Below are 25,597 nucleotides of genomic sequence, written 5' to 3'. Positions count from 1 at the left end.
AACTGAATATATGACTGAAAGTTTTATTTTCATTGGTGAAATGGTATATCTGACTACCTTAGAGAAAACAGTAATCAGGGACTGAAGTGAGAGTTTTTTCCACTTTTCTGACCCTTCAAATCTGCAAAATAGATTTGCCCCATTACATACCATAGAAGCTGTTGTATCTTGGCAACTGATAACCTCAATCTCAACGTGCTGCTCTCCCATGCTTTTGAATTTTTCCAGCACCTCATTCACTCCAAGCCATTTGCAATCCACACCACCAACTGAAACAATGTAGTCACCTTCTTTTAGGCCCATCAACTGTCAAGAAATTTTGCACAGATTATTATCTGGAATTATAAAGATGTATAAGATGTTTTTGTCATCATACAATATCTGCCCTAAAGGCATTTCCCTCTTAGAAGCCATAAAACCACTGTGTAGCCAGACAGGTGGAACAGAAGTGTATGAATAGCATAAAAGCAACAAATACAACTTTTTCAATCACACAAATAATCTTTTTTGAATTACTGTTGATAAATGTGATTTTGGCCTAAATACTCAGGTATCAGCTCTTTTTACATCCTTTTCACCTTTCTCCTAAAATAAGTGAAACCTAGTTTTAGCTACTCTGTCATCTTCCATGAGACATTTTCTCCAGTTCTTATTTCTGTTTCTTCAGTATTTTTATTTGTACTTAATTGTTTCTGCCTTTGCACTATTTAAGATTTATTATTCTCTGCATATTGCTTTATCCCTTTGTTTATTTCCCAGAAGAACAATATATTAGAARCCATTAATACGTTTTTTCCCCTCTTTTCCTGTGGGCACATCCCACCTGCCCTTCCTGATCCTTATCCTTTTTGTTGTCACTACCTTCCAGAGTCTTTATCCCTTCCAACTTCCTGAATTAGAAGGGGAATAACATATTTGCTTGTATTATTTGGGATTGTATCTATGGAGTGTGAACAGAGGAAGAAATCTGTTCTAGTTTAATGTTATGTCAAGGATGCAGAGTCTAAGGCATACATATCAATGAAAAACCTGTACAGATGATATGAATGGACTGTACTGATATATACTAGAAGTCAAGAAATCCTCTATACACCAACATAAGCAAATTAAAATTATATTTAAAAATCTGGAGATAAATGTTCATATTGTACTGATTTACTTACTGCTGCAGAACAAACTGGATCAAGACAGTAAGTCTGTACTGGCGAGCCTCCTTTAAGACTGAATCCTAGCTCCCCTGCTTCACAGCGGAAGCGAATGGCACGCGGCGCTGTCCACCTCTGCTTGGCTGAGAACACGGACAGCGGGCCCTGGGGGTAACATAGCAGCAGGCACATGATGGTTTATTCTCATTTGTAAGTAAGCATTTTTAAGTTATAATGCTCTTGAGTTCATCTTATGTAGGTTTTATTCAGGTTAACTCCCAGCTACTTCCACAGATGTCGAACAGTGGGATTTATCCCAGAAGTTTAAGATGTCTCTTTGTGGGGTACTTCAAAGGGAGTAGGGTAACAGCAACGCAGCCAACCTGTTCCGAAATCTATGTTAAAGCCTGCAGCGGGTTCCAAAATCCTGTATCACTTCATTTTGAAGAAGATAAATTGATTCATTGAAACACCAGATATTTGGATCCTAACAAGAATTCCTATTTCCCAGTGATACACAGGAAGCCACCTGAAAAACAGGCTTTCCTTGTCTCCTAGTACCCCTGTTTCTCCCCACCAATGAGGTAAATGGGATATCCATTGATTCTTGACAGGACTCTTAATGAAGCTCATCAAGAATGAATGTTGTGCAGTGCCACATACAATCAATATTTTTATTCTTTGCATCTCAAGCTAACTTACATATCTGAAGCTAGGAGTGGTCTGTAAAATAACTTCTGAAAAAAAACAGTTATAGGATAATGGTTTGGGGCTAAGATACTTGCGTCATTTCTCTCACATTAGACTGAACATACACTCATTAGCAAAGTGACAAAGCATCAGTATATTACATACCAGCTTGTGAAAGAAGTCTTTAACTTTCACTTTGGAAAACTGAGGAGCAACTGTTTCTACTTTATACTCTGTTTTAGCTAAAACAAAAGGAAAAAGAAATTAWTTTTCTCTCAAGTGTTAATGATATAACTATCCTAACAAACAAAGAATAAAGATACAGACTTTTTTTTTGCTTAAATTCCAGCTAGATGGAAGTTTCTCCTTAATTCTTACTAGACTATAAAAAAGTCATTAAGTAGAAATATATAAGACAAATTTCTAAATAACCTAAATATATCTTCAGAGCTCACATTATCGATATAGAAAGCTTAAAATACTCTAAAACAAACAAAACTATACTATTCTCCACTTGAACACTTTTTTTCTTTGAAAAATAATTAAGAAAATCCTGTCTCTTTCTCACAACTCCCAAAGAGGAAATAGTTGTTATCAACTGGACTAAGGTAGGAAAAACCAACAGTAGTAGAATTGAATTAACAACTTAAACCAAGTTAAAACCTTTGCTACACTAAACAGTTATTAGTCTTTCCTCTTATGATTTTAGCTTTCAAGTTTCTCAGGGGTGAGTGCATGTAGAGATTAGCTCATGAGATAGTAACCTAAAAAAACCTAAAGTCACCCAAACACTAAACTGAATTCTAAGTAGTATCTCACTGTTATCTACTCCAAAATGGAGGCCATCTAAGAGGTGGCCAGAGRTGCACACTGTAAAGCAGCTATAACAAAATTAATTAAAATGTGATTGGGAAAACATTTGAGATCGGATTCCTTACATATTTTACAAAATGTATGCCTCAAACTGATTTCTTAGCATGATCCAAAGATTCTTTCCTCTATCAATCCCTTAAAAAGAATCATGAGACATTTGCAAATTATATAAATATTATTTCATAAAAATACTAATGCTGGTTAAGGTAGGRAGAAAAGAAAAGTAGTTTCAGATGCACAGAAAAAGCTTCTTTGTTTAGCCATAAATGCTGAATTGCTTAACTTTAAACTCTATTAAAAGGCTGCATCTCTCAGACAGGAAGAGAAGGAAGGATAGCTCAAGACTTTCTGAAAATGAAACATTACTGACTGAGCTTGGGCACCTGATTATTAGTTAGAGACCCTTGATTTCTAGCTGTGAATACTTACGAAGTATATCTGGAGCTTGGATTAGACTGAGGAAGTCATCTTCCTTCTCCTGCTGAGAATATTTGAGAAGTGAGCGCTTGTGTGCAGCTGTCAGGACCTCTTGAAGTATATCAATGTTTCGAAGTTTTTTGCACAAACTACAGACTCTTAGAGCTTCTTCATGGTAAACAATGGATTTGCGTAAATGAGCTTTCCCTGAATAAATCAGAAACTGTTAGCTGTCCTCCAAGAACACAATAAATACAAATTAGTTCTCAAGCATCATCCATTAGCTGGATGAAAGTGACAGTTACCTAATTGCTTTCTCTGAACTTTGTCCTTTAAAATGGTGAGAACCATCAGCCCTTCTGGCATGTGGTCATATAACTGGGACAAGGCTTTCTCCTGCTGATCTTCATCGTCACTGGACTGCACTATAATGATTGATATATAATGATTGATATAGAACATTAGTGATTACATGTTTCTTGATGCCCAAATCCTTTAGGCATATTGTGCAATAGTTGCTATTTTCTATCCAAATGTGGAGTGAGTCTTTAATTACAAGTACATATGGATGGGAATTTCAAGTTATTCGGACTTGTATCAGTTTTATCATCTGCAATATGTAAGTAATGCTTACATGCCAAAACATATATGTAAGAATTGAACAACTTAATAGCATACAATAGATACAGCATTTCATGTGTTTCTGCAAAAGTTAGTGTATTGTACTTTCCCATTCTTCTGTACAGGACATAACGAAACATTGCCTCATATCTGAATGGGAAAATGGCTACAAAATAACATATATTGAAACTCCAAAGTTCCATTGAACCAATAGCTGTTTATATGAATATACMGAAAAACTTATTAGTCTCACACTCATGGTCACACAGGATGGTGGCAATGAAGTAATGCGCTAGAGCTCTGTAATGGTCTGATTTTATTTGTGCCAGTTTAGACCAGGAGTAAGGGATATTCTCCTTGACTGGTTCCTGATTCATTGCAGCATTAACCAGCATGTAAACCTCTCCGACCTAAAAAAAAAACAAAAACAAAAAAAAAAAAGAGAGAGAGAATTAAAGTACAAGAACATGTATTTGTGATTATGAGCTCAGTTACTCGAGTACAATGTATTACATTCAGCCTTAAGATAATGTGCATCGTGTCAAAGGGGCGGGGGGAAAGAGAGTGCTATAAGGGCAGGTAAAAAGGTGAAACTAAGCTTGGGGAAAATGTGAAATTCCATAGCTTTCTTCTTGCCCTAGTCACAGAAAAATAATTCTATAGGAGAATAGATGAACTAAGTCAGTCAATCTATTYATATGGCTTTACAGAGTTCAATAAAAATAACATATAATAAAAAATTCTTTAATTTGAAAATTAATTTTGTCATATCAATTCAGCTGATAAAGAGGGTTAAGCCTATCACTTTAGATTTGCCTTTAGCTTCTGAAACTATGGAGTCTTATCTAGCTCTAAGTTGTTGTGGTCTAGCTAAATCTGGGCTACTATCTTTTATTCAAAGGGAATAAAGCAGCTTTTCATGYAGTGAACACTGCTTTAATGGATCAAACAACTTCACCTGGCAGAATCAAAAAGTCTCAAAAAGCAGCTGATGACTGCTTACAACTAAGTCAGGGTGGCTTTGCAAAGTTGGTAGGAACGGCTTTGCCCACTTCAATYAGTATGGAAACAATTATATACCCACTACTCTGAAATGGCTCAGAAAGCATCTTCGTATCATGCATTTTTGATGTCATAACCTCCACCAAATATGAACACTACCTTCTGGGGCATAGTCCATCTCTCCATTTCTTTAATGCAAATCTTAAGCTAGTACTTCAGCTATCCATCTGAAACCCCAGCTGATTCTGTTCATCTGGACAGCCCCCCTCCGCCTTACCATTTAGTTATTCTTTCGGACTTCAGCTCTTTAGATTTGCATACCCTCCAGCTGCTGGGTTAAGTGTTAAGTGCAGCCAGGTTAAGTGTTCAGCAGTTACAGAGAACCACACAAACAACTCTGTCCTTTTATATGTTAATCCATGAATAAGAACTGTATTTTTTGAAAAAGCAGTATGCTAAATTCATTGTAAAACAACTTGGAAAAGTTTGCTGCCCAAGTGTTCCAGCATGTTTCTATTGAAGTTCAATTAAAAAAAAAATCTAATAACATTCTAATATAACAATGTTCATATTGTAGTATTCACATTTTCACCCTCTGTTGTAACTTGTCAGCTGTGCTTTGTTACTTTTTGTTTTCCGTAATTGTTGTTGGCACTTAGGTTTAATAAAACCTGTTAGCTTTAGCTAGTAACACAGCACTGGAAACAGTTATTTTAAAGATTAAAGTCTTTCATTTTACCTTTGCAACTTCCTGTGTCATTTTCACTAGTGTGAAAAACTCATTGCATATTCCAGGGAGACAGATCTGCTCGAAGACACACTCTTGAGCTTGAGCAAGCATCATTTTGACTAGTACATTCAGCATAGCTGGGCTCATGTCATAACTTGGTGTGTGAGTAAAAGTATCCTTTAAGTAGCTCAGGACTCCTGAAATTATCAAATAATTTAGTATGTATTACTAATAGAGAAATAGGTGAACTTAATTCATTAACAATAAAGTTCATTTTTAATTAAAGTTAGCACATAGAATAAGAAATTTGAAAACATACTTTCTAGGAATTATCCAAATGAACCTTATCTACCTGAAGGCATTCTTGGTGAAYGTGAAATTAAATTGACCTCCTAGTTTTTCTTTGCATTCTAAATGTTCTTGGGCAAAATCCTTAAAATTATAATTTAGAGGAGCGGCATTCTTGGTGAACGTGAAATTAAATTGACCTCCTAGTTTTTCTTTGCATTCTAAATGTTCTTGGGCAAAATCCTTAAAATTATAATTTAGAGGAGCGACAGAAGCTGCAGGTTTTAAGGGCAGTACCTTCAGATTTGCTCATAACAGTTTTTTTTCTTCATTTTAAGAGCTATGTCCAACTGAATGTGACTTCTATACGGGGGCGTTAGGAGAAGGCTTGTATGTAGGACAAAAAATAAAGATCTACACCGCTGTAAGAAGGCAAAGGTAGATCCTTTGGATGAAGGGAAAAAATAAACCTACAAACTTATTAATTATGAATCGTCTTTTCAGATGTTGCTAAGTACATTGAGTGTCCCAATGAAAGTTCGGTTCCATCCTGTAAGTAAACTAGAAGAATATACTTAATAGGGTAGCACTATATTCTGCTACCAGTATATTAATTCTTTCTATCATTTATCAAATTAAAAACAAACACTAACTGTAGTGCAAACATTAAGTAACAGCTGCACAGACGGAAATGTAACCTTCAGCATGCAYGTCATCCAACTGGTTTAATGAGTTCTACTAGCCTGATAATTGCTGATAATACTGCACAACAATAAGACCTCTGCTTTACAAGTGTCCCACCTTCTGCAATCTTATTTCTTATTGCTACTTTCTGTTCTGGCCTGACTGTGCTATATTTCCTTACTACCAGGTTTTGAGATCTTTCACCATCTATATTAATATTTTTTACTTTATAAAAATGCTCTTACACAAACTTTAATTATATCCATCTCTATGCACCTTTGCACTGTACAAAAACTTGTCAGAGACATCCAAGGTACTAATGGACTATACTACAGAAAAATAATTTTCTTTTTTTAAGGCCTGAACGTATTGCTGCTTATCTAGCAAGCACATATAAACCAAGRACTTTGTTGAAGATAAACTCCATGCAGCAATTTCCATTCAGGGCTAAGAAACAGCTAATACATGATCTGCATCATGTCTTAAGCAACATAATGAACAATGTTATGGAACCATGCACAGGTACAAAGAAATGCCTCCTGAGCACATTGGTTTGGGGCCCTGCAAAGGTACTGTAGTAATAGATTATATATTTCAGCTTGTGAATTAATACAGTTTGTTGAACTGAAAAGTAGTGATTTTATTTGTAAAATGGAAAAAGTAGAAGCAGAAAGAATTTTCTCAGGTACTGAAATTTATTTCAGATAAAATATAAATGTAGAAAAACAAAAACCTATTTTAAAATGTACGAAGAAATATTATCAAGGTTTCTGGATACCTTTGTGTATTCAAAAGAGGGGTTTTATGACAATCCTACTCTGTGGTCCATGGTTTGCAGCTGTTAAAGCCATACATACAGTGGAAACCAATAGTCACAGACTGTTAATGCAGCAACAAAAAGGTACATATTGATTACATAGATAATATCTGTAAAGCTGTATTTGTAGCACTGATGACATATACAAAAATTTAGAAAATATGCTTGAAGGAAAACAAAATCTTCTATAACATGTTTGTTTAAGGGATATAATTCCCTTTAMAAGAATTTGTGTTTTTCTTAGTTTAAGTCATTGAATATTTTGAATCTGTTTGCCTTTGAAATCTATGGAGAACAGGTAGACAGTGTCAAAAAAAATGGTAATTTAATATGAGAACACAGTAAGATTCATTTTGAAGACATCATATGAAAAATTGTGTTTTAAACCCTTTATCAACCCTTAAAATTATTTCTTGTACAGATCTTACACCAATGTAATATCATGGAGGGCAAAGCAGCTATGCTGGCAAAATGAAGAATGAAACAGTTAACACTACAGCTATTGCTCAGACCTTTGAACAACAGCTGATTAATCATTAACCGCAGCATTCACTGTCTTTATCAGCATATACAGACTGCAGCTCCAGGTTTTTAGTTAAAACTTTGTGTCAGCTCTTCACTAGGCTTCCCCATTCCTCCTTTTTTGTGTGAGGAAGTCAGTGGGAAATTCAGAGATCTGCAGGAAGTCAGACCGAGATTTGGAACATTTGCATTAAGACTTTCCCAATACATCTAGATTTGTACCTGCTGCTCTCTGAAAAGTGTCAACTGCATTTTCAAGCCCAGTCTTGGTCTGACGGTTGCATCTTGTGCCAATCTGGGTATAGAGGGCTCCAATATTAAATAAAATACTTGCTTTCTCAAGCAGCAGGTTTTGCTGGCACACCGGGACGCCTGTGAAGGAATCGTACCTTTCGAAATGAAACAAGAAGTGTTAAGATAAGCAGACGTTTTTGTTCTGTTTTTTTCAAAAGAGCAGCAGAATTCTTGATGATTGTTCTGATACAGTGAAAATAATGGTATGYCTAATAACCTTTATGTATTCTGTGTACAAGCCATGTGCCATGCCACAAACTAGACCAAACTAGAGGATGGTTTTATTTGAGGCTTACTTTTGAGGGGGTTTTAAAGCAACACCTCTGCAAGCACATTGTATCTAACTCAAAGTCCTTATAAAACAGATGCCAGAGGCCGACAATACACTGGGGAAGTATCCATGTGTGCTTGCCATGTTCTCATACTTTTTATTAGGCATGCACTACTAGATGCTGCAAAACATCAACTATTGGCCTGGTCAGACCACTTATAGCTCATACTTTAACGTTCTTGCAGTTATGACTAAAAATTTAGCAATTCTTCTTCACTGCATGGTAGTCATCTCCTTTTCTCATCATAAAAATCAAGGTTTTGAATTCACAGTCCAGCCTTGCTAATAGCTGTAGTAAACCTACCACTGCAGTAACAAATTATGTTACTCCCATTTTCTGGCCCCAGTGCTTTCCTCAGCAAATTGAAGGCGGTGAATTAAGGTCTAATCCATTCCCAGTCTGCTTCATGTACCAAGGTTCAGAGTCCAGGAAACATCTACAGTTGTCTAACATGAAGATTTTTTTTTCTCTCTTTCCCTTATGCAAACCTGTAGCTCAGGTCATAATCTAGCCAATGACTTCACCGTAAGCACGGAAAAGGCTTTATTGTATTCAGGTTTACTCTTAATACTAAGAAAGCATTGACCACATACACTGAGGGTGAGGGTGGGGAACATGACACTGACATTCTTCAAAYCAAAAAGAAGACAGGTAAATATTAACAACATTCTGCAAAACAAAACAAAAGACAAACATGAACTCCGCACTTACCATGTAAATAAGATCCCCATATACCTGGTGGGTGGAAAAAATCTGCTTTCTACATAACCAAGTTGAAGAAAATAGCTGATCAGCATCTCAATACCAGCTTCATCTCGGCTGGGAGTACGGCAGGCCTTAAAATACAATAGATAGATTAAAACAAAGTACACCTGTTGAGTTACCAGATGAATACTGAAACACCAAGAATAAAGCCCTGCTTCCTTTGGACTTCTGCATATCACAGAAATGTGTGGAATGTGAAACAGTAAGCTTAAGGCCTTATGGATGCACTCCAAATATGAGTTTTCCAGCTGTACAGAAGCCCATAACCTTTAAGGAAGTACATGGGAGGTGTATTTGGCAAGCTTCAGAGTTAATAAAACAAAGACTCTAGGTGTTTTATGAAAGCTAGAAGGAAATCTTATGTTTCCAGTATAACACTGGAAATAATCAGTAATTAGAAATAACCGTCATTCTGTAACAGCCCTTTACCAGGTGCATTCACTTCAACATTCATCCTGCTGATTTTAAAATACTTTAAACTCAAAAATAAGATGACTCTGGGTTTACAAAGTTTTCTCAACAGCTCAATAATTTTGCATAACTTTTCTATTCATCCTTTTCTTCACTTCTTCTTTATTCAGATTGTACAGCTGTTTGATGATGGAGATTCATGTTCCGTATCTCGGAAGTAAAGTCAGTACAAATATGGTCAGTTATGAGTAAAAGTGGTATAATCTGATTACATACAAATGCTGTTATTTACAATTTTATTGGAGATTAAAACTTGATCTAACAATTCTCATTATGCCATACTTGAACTTACTTGTCTTAGATCCATGAGATCTGCTATTTCATCTTCATACTCAGAACCGTCTTCGCTATAATGTTCCAGAATAAAGTCCTAAAAAAAGTAATAGACAAAATTAACCTAAAACTAACTTAAACCATTAGTTACAGACAATAAAAAATTGTTTTGGTCATGAGCTGCATATTTCCTACTTTATTCCTGTCAATGAAAATATAAAGTAGTGAGGCTACAAAAAGACAACTGAATTAATAATTAATAAGTAGCAATGAATAGTCAAGACTGAAAAAGGAATTTTTATTCTCTTCCTATTTTTACTCATTTTCTATTGGTTTAACTCTACTGTCTCTGCAGTGGGATCTCTTATAACATCTTCAGACTCCTTGTCCTAGCTAAGTACATTCATTTAGTCTTTGTTACAAGCAGGAAACAGGGATATACGTGATGAAGGGAAGCTGCATTTGGGGGTTGATAATAAATGTTAAATGGAATAGTCTAGATATTGTATTCAACCTTTGCATTTGCCAAATCCAGAAGTGTGAAGAATTGGTAAGGAAGAATCTTATTGAAATTTGAGTGACATTTTATATAACTAATTCCAATGTTAATTGCAGCTTTCAGTGAAAGCCCAAAGATAATTCTCTCAAAGTCTAAAGCCATTTTTTCCTCCACAGAAAAAACACCAAGGGATACCAAGCGCAGCTTAAAATTTCTTTGTGAAGCTCCAAATCCAAGTGCCACTTGGCTTGATAATGCTGCAGCACTTAACCATAGAGCATCGCTGCCAACTGCCTCATTCGCCTGCCCCTGCAGCTGATAAACGGACTCAGCTGTGGTCAGCTGTTTACGTAAGTACAGCATGAACCCAATTTACCTTAAATATGGCAGATTTTGAACAAGCCATATTGTTCAAAAATACAAAATCTGAGCATAACATGATCAGATTTATCAGACACAATTTCTTTTAACTGAAGCTCCTTCACTCAGCATATTTTAGCTAGGCCTTCTCCCTTGACAGAAAATTCTAAAAAACAAGGATAGAAAATCCAGATAACCCTACAGACACCAAAGGGTGCCCAAGCTCCACTGCAGGTTAAAGAGAACAAAACTACACCAGAGTAGTCAACATATTGTTTAAACTGTAAGAGCTTCTCAACAAGAAAGATTTACTTCATTTGCACTTGTAGCACTTAGTATATATCAAGCACAGTACCAATGATAAAGCCCTCATTTCCACCAAGTGCACCAGCAGAAAGCACACACAGTTTTCTATTCAGACAAATATAAAACACAAAGCAGTTTAAGAACTCAAATAATTGCTGGATAATATTCAAATACATTGCGATCTTAAGCCCTTTATGATGGTAAGTAAAACAAAAAACATTTTGTACGTAAATTATGCTTACTTCCTAAAAAAAATCTGAAATGCAAGTTATTTCTCTTCATTTTAACTATTTATTCTGAAATTTACCTTGAGAGGGACTGTAAAGTCTATTTCTTTGGTTTCCTTCAGGCCAAGAGGTATCAAGGGAATGCTGAAAGTCTCTCTGTAGGAAGAAAAACACACACACACACCACAGAAATCATTGTTTTCTATTTGTTCATAGATAAGAGATTTAGTTTTGTTCCATACGATGAAAGAAAGTTAGTATGCTGATAGGTGTTTTTACATAGTTTATAACAACCTCTTAAAGCCAAAGCCAGTCTGCCTAATGGTCTGTGACTCCTAGAGGGTAGAGTGAGGAAGGCTACTTGCATGCATCTTTTTAATTTGAGCCTATTTTTCTTCCAAGGAAAGGAGACTCTCAAAGCCTGTTTATTGCAATAGAACTCAACTTTTCTACACCTGCACAAATTACATAGGCAGAAAACAGCTTCACAGCTGCTATGAGATCTCCCTTGTTAAAAGCTAAGGTAATTATCAGTAATTATCAATAGTATTTTACATCCTATCAATGGCTTCATGTGTAGAAAAGATACACGTGTAGTACAGGGAAAAGCAYGGCCAAGGTACATCAACTTTAAAAATGAAAAAAAATCTAAGATTAGGATGTCTGAGAACTACTTAGCTTCTAAACAATCCCAGGCGTCAACCTCTAAAATATCTAAGGATGGAAATGGTGACGTTCGAAAGAAAAAAAAATAAAAAAGATCCTCAAGAGAATACACATTTGTATCATGATCATATTAGCAAAAAACTCTAATGGGGCTATTATGAATTTAAAAAAAGAAAAAGAAAAAAGCACCATTTATTCTTCAACACAAAAGCTACTTATATTGCTCTTCCTCTAAACATATTACCCAATTTAAAAAAGAAAGATCAGAATTGCTTACAGGCATATAGTTTGTTTAGTAGATTTAATGGATTAGTATCTAGCAATTATTAGATTTGTGTGATACTTTCCTTTTTCCTCCAAACAACTGATTCAGTCTCYAAGCATTGTTTAGAGTGTTCCGTTAGCAACTACAAAATACCATGGGTGTGTTTCATTTATAATCTTATCAGCAAAGGCAGCAAAATCGCTGTCTCATTGCTGAAAATTCCATGTGGGGAAGGTGGGAGTAGCAGTGCAGCTTCCTCGTTAAAGGAAGAGTCCTAAAACAGGCTGGCACAATCTGAAAGCAGCTGTACTTGCTCAAGAAAGGCTTCCAGGGAATAGAGCACAAATACCACTGCAGGAAAGTGCAAATAATCTGATTTCTGACGAGACTTTCAGAATAAACCATAGCACTTTCATAGTAGTTTATAGCAAGAATTTCTTCTCCGAAAGGAAATGAAACACACAAAAGAAACCCAGAATCTGTACTGATTTAGTCTTTTGTACACTTCACAGTTTCTGCAGACAGCAGTGTTATTCAAAGAAACTGAATTTCTATTTTTTAAATTTCTAAAGTGTCACGCCCATGGAGTCAGCATGCAATACTTTATGGAGGCCCTGGGCAGATAGGGAGGAGGCTCTGGTTTTCCAGACAGAACAGAAATGGTGTCRTGCTACTCAACCCAGCTCAGATGTGTGCAAAAAGACAAAAACAGCCCTTCAGGTGGATATAACACTGTAGAGTGATGAAAATATACAGTTAACCCTTCCAGTAATGTGCATGTGACCTCATCTTGATGACTACATGCACAATAGATTCAGAGAGCAACTATTAATAGGTATTTGCTATTAAAGCAAAATAAAGGCTGGACAGATGTTAACAGATAGAGTGGACTACACTAACTGGTGGTACATAAAAAGCATCTACAGCTTAGAATGCACAGCATCACAAAGAAAAGAAACAATTCAAAACAAATCAGGGAAGGAAGATCAGGAGAGAAGGGAAAGCATGCTAGTGTCCAGGCATAAGGACATTTTACCAGCCTTGAGGCCTGACCTGATGCTCATCCTCTGTTAAGAAGTCAGATGGTTCAAATATTCTTTAGGCAGAACAAGGATTAGTACTCTAGTACTAATCACTCTCACTCACACAGCTGTCCCTTTCATACTGCTCTCCATGTTCACACACATCTGTGAACACCAGTAAAATTCTGAACAAAAGCATTTTCTCATCAGAAAAATTGAGAGGTGTCAAAGTTTACCATTAAAAAAAATGGGATAAGTTTCATTTGATTAAAAAAAAAAAAAAAAAGTAGTTATTTTGGATTAAGTCAGCATTAAACTGAAAGATGTTTCACTGGAGATGTGTTTAGCCCCTCTGTCTTAAGATTTCTTTATTGACCAGCCAGAAGCTTACCTCATTCTGAGATCAACAATAAGGGCCCAAAATTACACCCACCTTCCCATGAAGCACATTTGTGTCTTGAGCTGCTAAAGTTAATTCAATATTAAATACTTAGTTTTAGGTGCATCAAGACATCTAACTGGCAGAAATCATAGCAGTATTCAGGAAATGAATAATCTTTAACTTCAAAGTTTGATGTTTAAGGAATTCATTTCAAGCTCTCTAGAGTCAGAATAACATTTTGGAGCAATCCTAACTTAAACTACATCTACTACATATTTCTCTTTTTCAGTCAGCTAATTCATGGACTTCTATCGCTGGAGTGCACACCTTAAAGATTTCTTAAAGTCTGCTTTGACCTCCAAAGCAGTGCTGTTGCTTTTATTCTCTAGCTAAAGGGAGGATTGTTGCATGCATTGCATTTGAGAACAGATACTATATTGCTAGGTTTATTAATGTAAAAATGAACGGAACTAGTTACCCAGCCTAATCCTGGAAGTTCTTCTTGGTGCCATGCATCTCCCACAAAGCTCACAAGCTTTCAATTCTTACAGCACTCAYCTCCACAAAGGAACTCAGTATCTCAGGATTAGCACAACATACCTTTCCTAAGAGAAAGACAAATATGCGGACTAACCCTTAGTCAACAAATCTACCACCAAACATGTTCTCTGTCAAGTTCTCTGTTTTTCAGCTAGTTATTGTCCAGCATTCACATTTACCTAGCAACAGTTTTATTTCCAGTGATAAACAGAGTGCTTGTTGATAATGGAGTAACTTAGCTTTCCACTTACTCTGTATTTTGATAAACCTCTACTGAGATATTAAGTCCTTCTAATTCCTCCTTTAAGATCTGCAGGTCTGAGTTTACAAAACTCAGTTCCAGTAGTACCTGTTCTCGTACTTTGTTGTTGGTGGTAGCTCTGCAGAGAGAAAGAGACACAACTTTTTCAGTGCCAAAGAACAGGAGCTGCACATCAACTTTGCTGACCCCCCTGCTAGCATTCTCAGCATTTTTAAGATTACTTTTTCCCTTAAGAGATGACACAAGATCTCATGTTTCAGAATCTGTCAAGACAGAACCTGTGAAGTTTCCAGATAATGGCATGCAGACAGTTAGGTGGTTTGCTGTGTGCTGATTCTTTTGGTGTGATATTAGGGGTAAACTTTTTTTTTAAGACACATTAATTGCCAAAACAAAAGCATCTTAAATACAGTCACTACTCTATTTTAGGATTGTGTGTTATTTTCTTCAAACAAGATATGGGGGTAAGGCAGGGGATTTCAGGATGTATTTTTTYAAAAAAAGAGTCCCTTGTTTTATTAATTGAATAGCTTAATGATCTGTTCAGATAGCTGGTAGGGCCATTAAGAAAAAAAAAAATYCTCAAAGAGTTATTCCAGAATACTCTACAACCATGTATGTAGGTTAAAAAATAATAATCTTGCAGTGGAATACAATACAATTTCCTCTATAATTCTATTTTTTCTGACTCAAATAAGATTTTTTTTCTATTTCCTTTGCCATTCATGTGACATGCCGTGTATCTACATGACAACTTTTTGGACTGCTGCTACAGCACAGCAGATACTGGTATTTAAACACCAGAGCATTGCTGTGTGATTTCTTATTTGCATATTTTAATGTGTGTATTGCATATACATACACACATTCATACATATATATATGTATGTATGTGTATATATACACACATATATATATACAGACATGTATATATCTCCCTAATTCTAACCTGATTCTCCATAAAATACTGCTGTTTTCAAGAGACTTAAACTGTTATCTATAGTCACAGATATGATTTTAAGATGAAAAACATTGATCTGCATCCAGGCATAAGATACTGTATCCCTATATTAGAGCATCTAAATCATTAGACAATAAATATTTTTAAGTTTGCAGCCTTTTTCATATACTTTCATTTTATTTCATACTAAAATTAAACTTTATGAATATTTAGGAATAAACTTCTCATACAGCTAGTCTCCACTTGGCACATCCTCCATTTTTATGGAATGTTTTCATGAAGAACTGGTTGTTATTTCAAGGCTACAGCTCTAAGCTTGTGTTTCATATTATAAAGGTGTTATCTATGAGTTTTTGTGCYGTACTTTATTGGACATCTGACACTGGCTAGATTAAGCAGTGCTACCATCTGGGTGACTTTCAGAGGTTCCAGAAAGTCTTTGCACAATGTGGATTGTTTGTTGCAAGCCTAGCTCATTTTGTTCGCATTTATTTGCACTTCAGGTAAAAGTAAAGGAACCTGCATTTCCAGTTTTTCTTCAAGTCCTATTGCAGGAGGTTCTTGGTAGACAATGACTGATYTGCTGCTTTTGAAACTTGATAAAATCCAAGTAGAATCTGAAAGTTTCATTTATTTATGCTTTCTTTTAGGAGACAGTAAATATATCTAGTCATGTGAAATCTCATCTAGTGGTCAGGTTACTTTTAAAATGGCTAACTTCAAAGAACTTGCAACTTGCAAATTTTAATAGTTTAACAGGTAAAATTTCATTGTAGATTTCTAGAAACTTAGAAATAAGTCTGGTCCTTTAGTGTATTTCCCACTCAATTCAATAGCAACCTCAGTATTTTAGCAGTTAATACTGATTTCAGAAGCCCAACTTCAGCACACCTTTAAGCTGAATGTTAGAGTAATCAGTGTTCAGTTTAGCTATTGCTGGCCTCTGTAGCTTTTCTGGAACACCTCCAAGTTGACATGCAGAATCATCTACAGATTGACTAGTGTTCACCTTCAAAAGCACATATAAGAAGTTTGCATGAATACAAAAAGAYCTAAAGCTTTACTCCTCAGTCAATTACTGGAAAACAAAGCAAAATTAAATCAGTCACAGAGGCTAAAACTACAATGATTTACATAAGCTTTGAATCTACCACCTCTCTTGCTAAGAGTGGAGAGGAAGTCAGGTGACAGGGAAAAAGCAACYTATCAATGTCAAGCTTAAGAAAATAAAAATTCATCTGAACAATTTTCACTTCTCTAAGGAAAGCATATCAACTGGATTTTTATCTCTGAAGACTGAAAATCGCCACAAAACCATATTTCTCCAGTGGCAGAGACACAAAGACCATAGAAGACTACTGCAGATGAGGATCTGGGAGATTTTCACAGTTCTGGGTAACAGAGGGGATGGATTGTTGGAAAACTACATGACTGTTTGCTAAGCAGTTAATCACAAGATGTAACAGCCTCAAGACAAGGTCAATATAAGGTTATTTCTATGGGGACAGCTACGTAAGAAACAATGCATGTTAAATAAGACATTTTTGTGGACAAACCGTTACAGAAAAAGGGCAAAGTCTCTTCCAGATACCTCAAATTGTATGAGAATCTGGTGCCAACTGTAACGCAGCTCAAATTAGACCTGTGCTATCCTGCTACTCCTATATCACTACCACATGGAATAGGGGAAATGATACTCCTTTCCACTGCTGAGCACACATCTAAAGAAACTTGGAAAAGGCAATCAGATACTGATCAGACCATTATTTGACTTAAAGTGTGAAAAAGACCCCTTACTATGTTCAGTAAGGTTCACTTGTCATTATCACTAACAATAAAACTGATCAAACAAGGCAGTGTAAGACGGTCTGCTCTGCCTGTTTGCTACAATACAGTGGCTTTGAAAGTGCACTTTAGAGCAGGTAATGGTTCTATGGAGCTAGGGCTTAAAAGCTTCAGGGATATTCACAAAGCATCCAGCAGCAATTTATTTGGCACATTATGGGAGCAGTTAGGCAGACTGAGGAAAAAACAATTGCTAAKACACTAAAAAACCCATTTTGTTGCTTTAGCTAGACAGCTAGTAAGTGAAGGCACATACCGTAAAAGATTTTCAGCACCAGCTCTCAGTCTCACTGCTTTTAAGATCTGTTGGTTTAGAACAGCTCTTTGATTTTGTAGTTTGCTTCGACCCGTCTCAGCAAGAGGATTACATCCCTAGAAGCAAGGAAAAATATTTTTTGTTGTTGTTGGAAGGTTCTGAAAAGTGAGTAACACTGAGTTTGAATGAACTTAAAGACGCAGGTTCTGCATGTGCACAGGTTAACTACACTGACATCAGTAACAACGATTGTTCGGTAGTATTTCTTTTCCCCAACTTGGCCATTTAAAAGAGATAGTGTGAACAAAACTTTTTACATTAAAATCCAAGCAACAATTATTTATTTTAAGGCTTGTGTGACCGTACATGCATAAGCCAGTCTGTTCTTCCCAATCTTTTGAAGCTGTTGTTCAGTTACAACCAAATTTAACAGAGTGCTCTTAACTTCCTACAGATTTCATAAAAACAGTATATGTTAAAGCACAAAATCCTGCTCAGTTTTTGCAAAATAATCTGAGTTCCATACTGGGAGATACACATCCTTAAAACGTAGTTCCATCAAAAAGCGGGAAAGCAGGTTTTGGCGACACCACTGCTTACAGATTTTTTAAAAATTAAGGATTTCTTCTGTTGCTAGTACTTAGACCTTCAGTTTAATTCCCACCCCTCATTCCCTGGATTCCTCTCAGAAACTCTCCAAAACGTATTTCTGGCACAATACTGTTTATCTGCACAGCTCTTCTTATCACGCACAGGGAATGCTCTCAGATCTTTAAATTTACACTGCCTTAACCCAACATTATCTTTGTATGCTGCACAAGAAATGTGAAACATGAATAAGTTATCTCATCTGTACATGTTCAAATGCCAGGTGCAATGATTTGTCCACCCAATTGTCCACCCATTAGTTTTTCTTCTTACCGTTTCGTTCATTCATCTCAGATTAAAAGTAGTCTTTTAACTATTAAAAAAAACCTTTATGCTCCTTTATACACATTCAGAGACATTAACAGGGCATAACTAAAGGTACAGCGTGGTTTTATACCTGCAAATTGTTTTCTGCTCTTAGCCCATTTCTTCTTCTGGGCTGCCACTGTTCCTCTCATTTTGCTTTTTTCCCCCCCTTTTGTGTTGTATAACTTTTCTCTCATGTTGGAAGTCTCTCCTTTCACTCTATGAGTCATTTTTTATTTGAACCTTCCCAATGGTTTCCTCTTGCTTTTTGCATTGAGCTCAAATACTCAATCCTCACTTTGGTCCTTTCATTCTCTGTACCCCTGCACAGGTCTGCAATACTTTCTTCCAACTTCCTTCCCTACAGCTTAGACCAAGCATCCTTCCTAAACATATCCTCTCCCTGCTGTTGTCTTCATTTGCTCTGTAAAGCTGCTGCTGCTTTCTAGAACTCCCTGCCCTTCCCGCGTCCCAAGCAAGCTTCATGACATCATTCAAATACTTCCTTTCCGTTCCACTTCTGGGAAAATTTTTAGGAAGATCAGGCACCTGATTCCCACACCACCAAGCTCAATAGTTTTGTTTACTTCAGTGGACTTTTGATCAAGATTCAGTTCAAAAGTCTTTGCATTTACTTCTCAAGGCCTATAAAGCATTCATGTTTGACCTTTTGGAAATCCTTGCTTTTTAGATCTCCTGCACAGAGAACAAGGGCACTCAGCTAGTTAGGGTTCACTGGCATACTTAAACTCTTTATTGTAATCTTGCTGCTAAGAAAATGGTGGCAGAAGCCTGTGTAGAGGCCAGTGAAAATAATCAGTATCTGCAGGAAACACTATGGGAAATACGCAGTCTGGGAAAGATTCCCCTTCTTGTGTAAAGCATAAATTCCATATACTTAAAAGTTATTTAGGAGACAGGTCCGAATAAGAGCTAAGTTTTGCTTTCTTCTGTATAGAAGATTTTGTTTTCTTCCCTTTCCCAGACGGCGTTTTGCACTTCCATGTTTAGACAATCCCAAGAATGTTAATGTTCAGTACATTACAATACCAGGCAGCCAGACTTCACAGTGGCTTCCACACCTACTATCTTCATTTCTCATCAACAGGGTGTTAGATGTTTCATTTAATTACTGTTGATTTCTCTGCAGAGTCAAGACAATTTGGAGAGTAAACTGGATTTTAACCTGGCTTATATATTATCAGTAAAAATGTTAAATTACAACAAAAGAACCTTTGTTACTAATGAAGGTGCAAAAATGACCAAGAAGAGAATGTGATTTAAGCTTATATTGTAATCTGAAGGGGGRAAAAAGTGAAATTGAGCAACTTTACTGTGAAGATAATTAAAATAATAAACTCAGAGCTACCAGTTTTACAGCCTTTCTTCACCCCTAAGAAYGTAGCTGTATTTTAGGAAATGTTGAAAGTGTAAATAGTATTATTCTTCAGTCCGAAACCAATAAAAGCTCTTAAAAACCTAGTCTGGTTAACTAGTTACTTTATTTCTTCCCGTTTTGTTGAATAGCATTGTTGAACTACGGAATCAGGAAGCTGCTATGTTTTATTATGTATCATCATCAAAGGCAGGACCCATATGACATGAGTTATAGATTTGCACCATGTTTTATGTACGTAGTTAAATATCTTTGGGGAAGAAATTAACACACTGGTGTTAGAAAAATAAACATGCATCTCCTGATCAAGGCTGACCTATGCATGGCCAGCATGTTTGGTAGCAACGGAGCATGCAAACAATTCCAATAGGATTTCTGCGCATCTCTGACTAGAATTACTGCCTGAGCGCAGGTGGCAGGCTATCCCACTGTTATTTTATTTTTAAGTCTATAAATGTTATCCCCTGCACACTTATTTGGCAAACAGTTGTAGCATGAATCCTGTGGAATTTCAGCATGACTTGCCGTCTCTCGGACCAAACACAGTCTGCTTAACCGCAGGGATCCAAGCAGAAATAGGAGGTGGCTGGCAGTGGCTGACTGGCTGCATCCTACCCCAGCTCCCGCTCAGGTGGGATCTGGAAAGACTTTGTTCTGCAGATTACATGGAGGCAGAAAGGGTGGCTCAGGCAAGCCAGTAGTCTGGGATTGCAGGTTAGCTGTTGATGGGCAGTGTTTTGCCAGGAAGATCTTATTTCAAAAAAGAAGCATTTTTAATGTCAGAAAACATCAGAAATCCTGTTGTGAGGCACAGAAAAATCATGACTATTTGTCAAGCAATGAGCAATCACAGGAGGTATTTCCAGTTAACGTAAGTATGATTTACGAAGCAGTGGTTTGAACTTCTAAAATGAGCCACACACTGTCTGAAGGTGACACAGAGTTGAAACTGGGTGTGCCTTCTTTCTTAAAATAAAACATTCCTTTCCAGCCAGTACGACCTGTGCTGCTTGTCAAGCCCTGTACTGTACGCAAATGGCCATACCCTCTAAATATTTAAATGCATGTAACTTAACTTATGGAGGTAACTTCCTTGGCTGCAGTAGAAATTATAAATAGCATGATTCACGCCATATTTCGAGAACTTATTCTAAGTCCTACTAAAATATTCAATTTGCTTATTTCCTTACCTTCTTCTACTAGTACAGTTAAAGCTCCTTATACGTTTCTGTCAGTTCAGTGTTGAAACTGTAGCTATACATACACTACAAGTCTTTCAATAGTTGATGTTTTATCTGAAGCTAAAAACAGGGTGAGGGGCCCTCAGAGGAAGATCTGGTCTTCTAGAGGCTGGTCTAACTGTGCCATGAACAAGTATTTTACAGTTTTAAGTGCCTGGCCATAAAGATTAATAGAAACTTTTAGAACTAWTTGTTACATTAAATTTCAAATACATATTTTATATACAATAATCAGTCTTGTCACACTGCTCACTAAGCAAAATTACAATTGTGTCAGAGGAATCTATTTCTTCATGAACCGAGTTTCAGGTGATTCTTAGTCTCATATGAAGTCCTACGTTCAGTTTTAGGACTTTCTAAATTTGTATATAATGAGTGGATAAAGCGTGACGTGGGCTGTGAATCATCACGACATTGTTTGGTGCTAGCTAGACAATTGGAAAGAAAACAAATAGGCAAATAAATATTCCTGTGACTGCTAATGTTGATAGTTGCCTGGCTACTAATGACTTAAAAAGAGCCACATTAGCAAAACCCCAGTGGCAGCACAGGTGTAGCAGGTTAGTAAACTGATACATTAACCACATTTGGGAAGCCCTGCAGAATAAATCCCAAAAGCTAAGGAGGGGAAAGGAAGTGCTGATTCATGGGCAGGTTACAATACCTATTACCATCTTTTTGAGCCTGATTCTGCTCTATTCACAGAACTGCTTGTTTTCTGTTTTTAGTTTTTCCTTCTGGCAAGGAGGACTAATATATGCTGTCCTCCTTTCTAAAGGATTTAGAGCATTCTTTACTTCATGTGCTGATTCATTGGCTTGGTCTACAGGATAAGCACCTAGTCTCATAAATCAAGTCAAAATTTTAAGAATGGGAAAAGGAAAACAAGCATCCTCATTAAGCTAACCAGAATATAAAGATTTATGAAGGCAGCTGCCCTACTGCTCTGGCTGTATGTAGCACAATGCACTGCTACGCAATGAAATCAAATGGAGGACCTGGTGCCAGCAACACCAGCAAAGGCTTGGAGAGCTACAGAAAGGGTGAGCTTGGAAAATGGACTAAAGCTTTTTCTTATAATCTGTTGCAACTTTCTGACTGATTTGAGAACTTAGAGTTACAGCCTGCATAAGGAGTTACAAGGCAATAAACCAAGGCGGGAAAACATACTAGACAGAAGTAGATAGAAGTCTCTTCCTTGCTCTGCCCCTACCCACCCACAGAAATCTCAGTCCTCCTGACTAACAGATCACTGGCTGTGCAAGCCCTGAACCTTGTGACTAGATGACTGCAGGTTTATTAATGTCTTAATTCTGTATATTGGCTCATTTCTTGAGATGTTTACTCTGTGAAAACATACTGGTTTAGTGGGGTGGTGTGCAGCAATAAAAAAAACAAGGAGGGAGAGAAGAGCTTGAAAATAATCTTTTCTCTCTCTCTCTTTTTTTTTTTTTTTTTTTTTTTATAACTCAAAAGTTACTGAAAAACAGTAAGAGGTCAGACAGCCTAAGCAATCCAAAGGGCTATTGCAGGCTTAAAGAATAACTTCCCTAAAGGTGGAAGAAGCATCTCAGGTAAGCAGAACAGCACGCAAGGAGAGACTTGCTTCACTTACAGACTTCAGTACCAGACTGTTGGAAAAAAATCTATTTTTGAAAAGCCTTGCTCTACTTTCAAGACAAATCATTCTTTGGTTTCATCATTAGCCTTGTCACGATTTACTGGCCATATACCCTTTCGCTGGGGGGGGCACTGTGATCAGAAATCAGATGAGCCTACRGGATAAGCTTAGCTGTTGTGTTGTTGTCACAGGTAGCAGCCAGTAATAGTGGGGAAAATGTGTAAATCTGTCCAGAGGAAGAAGAGGCAAGAGGCTGGTGCTCCAACAGCACTGACGCCACTCGGGAATACAGGTACAGTTTGCCCTGGTACYGTACCAGGGAACGGACCAAATTCAGCTATCAGCCTGTGATGGCTGAAATAAACAGAACAGTAGCAGGACCAGTTTCCTGAGGCATTATTTTCCCAGAAAGTAAGAAGTTCCATCTTTTCTATGACAGAAAGCCTTAATAGGATGCTKCTTACACCTTACCATGCCCTTTTCAGAAAACTTGTATGGATTTTCTTAAAAAAACAAAATCCTTCTCACAAGTTTAGCTGCAGCTAATCAAAAAGTTCAAAAGGATTTGGGGGGTAGAGTACGGGGGAAAGGAGTGGGGTCATATCGACAGAGATGCATATACTCTGTGTGGCTGCAGGTTCCTTAAAAACAGGTTAAAAAGGGGGAGGGAGGGAAACACACAAAACGGAGAAGGCTTCAGAGCCAGCTSAAAGCATCTTGTAGGTTTAAGGACAATTACATTCTGCTTATACAAAGATGAGGGGCCCTTGTCCTGGGAAGAAAGGAGAGAATAGAGAGAGATGGGGTAAGGGAAAGAGGAAGCAGCTTCYGCAGAGCTGCTGCGGGGAGAGAACAGGGAGAGGGAGTCAGCGGGATGGTGCCGCCCATCCCAGCCGAGACTCTCACCTGTAGCAAGCCCAACTCTGCAGTGCACCAACAGAGGAAAAGCAGGAAACAGGATCATGTTTCTATTTCCCCATTTCTGACCATAGCCCTTTACTGAAAGCTAGTCATGGTTTTACAGAATCTTCTCCTTTTTATATATATATTTTTTTCTGTAAATAAGTAGTTTAGCTATTGCATCTTGGGGATAATGAGGGTTGTTTTCTGATGCACTGTATTAAAGAATTCAAAGAGCTCAATACACAGAAGAGCACAATAGAAACTTAGAGCATACTTCCTATACCAACCCATCCATCACAAGAAACTGTCAAAAGTTTAAAGCAAGTGGATATTGTACAAACTGTTGTCAGGATTAAATTTCACTGTCTGTTCACAATATTCTTGCAAAGTATGTAAGACAAGCTCGTTGAATAAAGCATGCTTGGAAGCCCTTTTGTGAGCAGTACTAGTGCAAAGTGTTTTCACCTTGCTCCCAGCCTGTAGAACAAAAAGGTCAATTAATTAAGCGTCTTTTGATCTCAAAATACAAGGAACAGCCTTGGGAACTTATGTGATTCTGCACAAACAAATCTGATAAACCAACCCTCAGATCCTTTCAGGGGAAACRAATAGTGTGATTTAGGGAGGGAGGGGACAGGGATACAAAGAAACCCTTTCCGAAGGAAAACAAAAAGCCCGTGGGCACACATGAGCAGTTCAATCACTAGTTTCAGTTACACGAAATCATCCAGCATGTTCAAATGTACATGTATGGCCTAAACTAAAGATACTCTGTCCTGAGGATTTCTTTGGGTTCACTTTACGGTTTAAATCTATTCCAGACTCTAGAAGGTTTTTTTTTTGTTGTTGTTTTTTTTTTGTTTTTTTTTCCTGGAACTACTTACTGGGAATGAAAGTTCTGATCTTTGAGACCATATAACTAATGTATAACAAGGAATACTGGTTTGCTGTTCACATTTTACTTTCAGGGATGGAAGGCTTTAAGCATCTAGCCTGATCTGAAGTTTACAACTTCATTAAAACACATCTGAGCTAGATAAATCTTACAAGTCTCCTTGCTCCACTGCGACCATGGCTGACCCTGCCCTAGACGTCTGTATCCACTTTACACTGGTTTAAGGAACTGGTAATTCAAAAGTGGGAAAGATGCTCAGAATTAGGTATAAAATTGATCTTAAAACATTGTATTTTCGCATATGAGAAACTAACTTCATTCCTTTTCAGTGTATGGAGTTTACAGTGATGCAATGCCGTTTCAGTGAACTTATCCCTAATATAAAACAGAGTAACTGAGGAAAAAATCCAGTCCTTTAAGTCTGAATGCAGAAGGTATCTTCCTTTTATGACTTATGAAGCACAACTTGGCTATTTAACTTCAGATAGCTCTTATCGGTACCAAAAAAGTGGAACAGATTATTGTAATTATTTTTAAAGGGACTTTTCATAAGTTTGTCAAGTTCTACTAGCGTGCCCAACATCAAGACAGCCCGTGAGCAAGCACGTAGTACTGCATCGCTGGGAAAACACTGAACAGGCAGAACTCTGGCACACTTAATTTCCTGCTGTGGGCTACTACGAAGCGGTTACTCACGAGATCTCACGGCTTGGCCGCAGCTCTGCCCGCTCCTTCGGCCGCCGGGAGCCCCGCGCCCCGCCGGCCCCGCACACGCGCGTCCTGCGCGGCGCTTCCCCCGCAGCCGCCGCCTGGCGGCACTGCCCCCCCCCCCCCCCCATGAAATGCGAGGCGGATCCCGCGCCGAAACCCCACGCGTGACGGCGACGCTCGCTGAAGGCTCCGCGGGCGGCCCCGGCTTACACGCGCGGGGCGACTGCTCTAGCGGGGAGGGATGAGAGGACGGGTCAGCGACACCCGCGGGGGCCGCGGCGCCTCCCACCTTGCGGAAGTAGCTGTCCGCGGCCGGGGGGCGGCCGGGGGCGCGCAGGGCGTCCGTCATCTCCGGGCGAGC

The 25,597-nt window shown here is 37.7% G+C and overlaps 1 protein-coding gene across 1 annotated transcript in view; it reads right to left on the bottom strand.

The window, feature by feature from the left end:
• The window catches only part of RHPN2 (rhophilin Rho GTPase binding protein 2), a 28,205-nt gene extending 2,614 nt beyond the window's left edge, over positions 1–25,591 (bottom strand). The window contains exons 1-14 of the mRNA XM_085303761.1: positions 25,526–25,591; positions 17,516–17,631; positions 14,443–14,571; positions 11,397–11,472; positions 9,944–10,021; positions 9,127–9,251; positions 8,012–8,178; positions 5,488–5,675; positions 4,000–4,156; positions 3,431–3,550; positions 3,138–3,332; positions 2,001–2,077; positions 1,164–1,310; positions 151–306 (exon numbers count right to left, since the gene is read on the bottom strand). Coding sequence (XP_085159887.1) covers positions 151–306; positions 1,164–1,310; positions 2,001–2,077; positions 3,138–3,332; positions 3,431–3,550; positions 4,000–4,156; positions 5,488–5,675; positions 8,012–8,178; positions 9,127–9,251; positions 9,944–10,021; positions 11,397–11,472; positions 14,443–14,571; positions 17,516–17,631; positions 25,526–25,585 — 1,791 coding nt within the window. The 5' untranslated portion in view covers positions 25,586–25,591. The remainder of the gene's footprint in view (positions 1–150; positions 307–1,163; positions 1,311–2,000; positions 2,078–3,137; positions 3,333–3,430; positions 3,551–3,999; positions 4,157–5,487; positions 5,676–8,011; positions 8,179–9,126; positions 9,252–9,943; positions 10,022–11,396; positions 11,473–14,442; positions 14,572–17,515; positions 17,632–25,525) is intronic.
• Between the last annotated feature and the right edge of the window lie 6 nt (positions 25,592–25,597).

Source organism: Rhea americana, unplaced genomic scaffold (assembly GCF_003343005.1).
Source record: "Rhea americana isolate MKP2758 unplaced genomic scaffold, rheAme1 scaffold_20, whole genome shotgun sequence".
Lineage (NCBI taxonomy): Eukaryota > Metazoa > Chordata > Aves > Rheiformes > Rheidae > Rhea > Rhea americana.
Note: the sequence above shows the minus strand (reverse complement) of the source record. Positions and strands in the feature narration are given on the sequence as shown.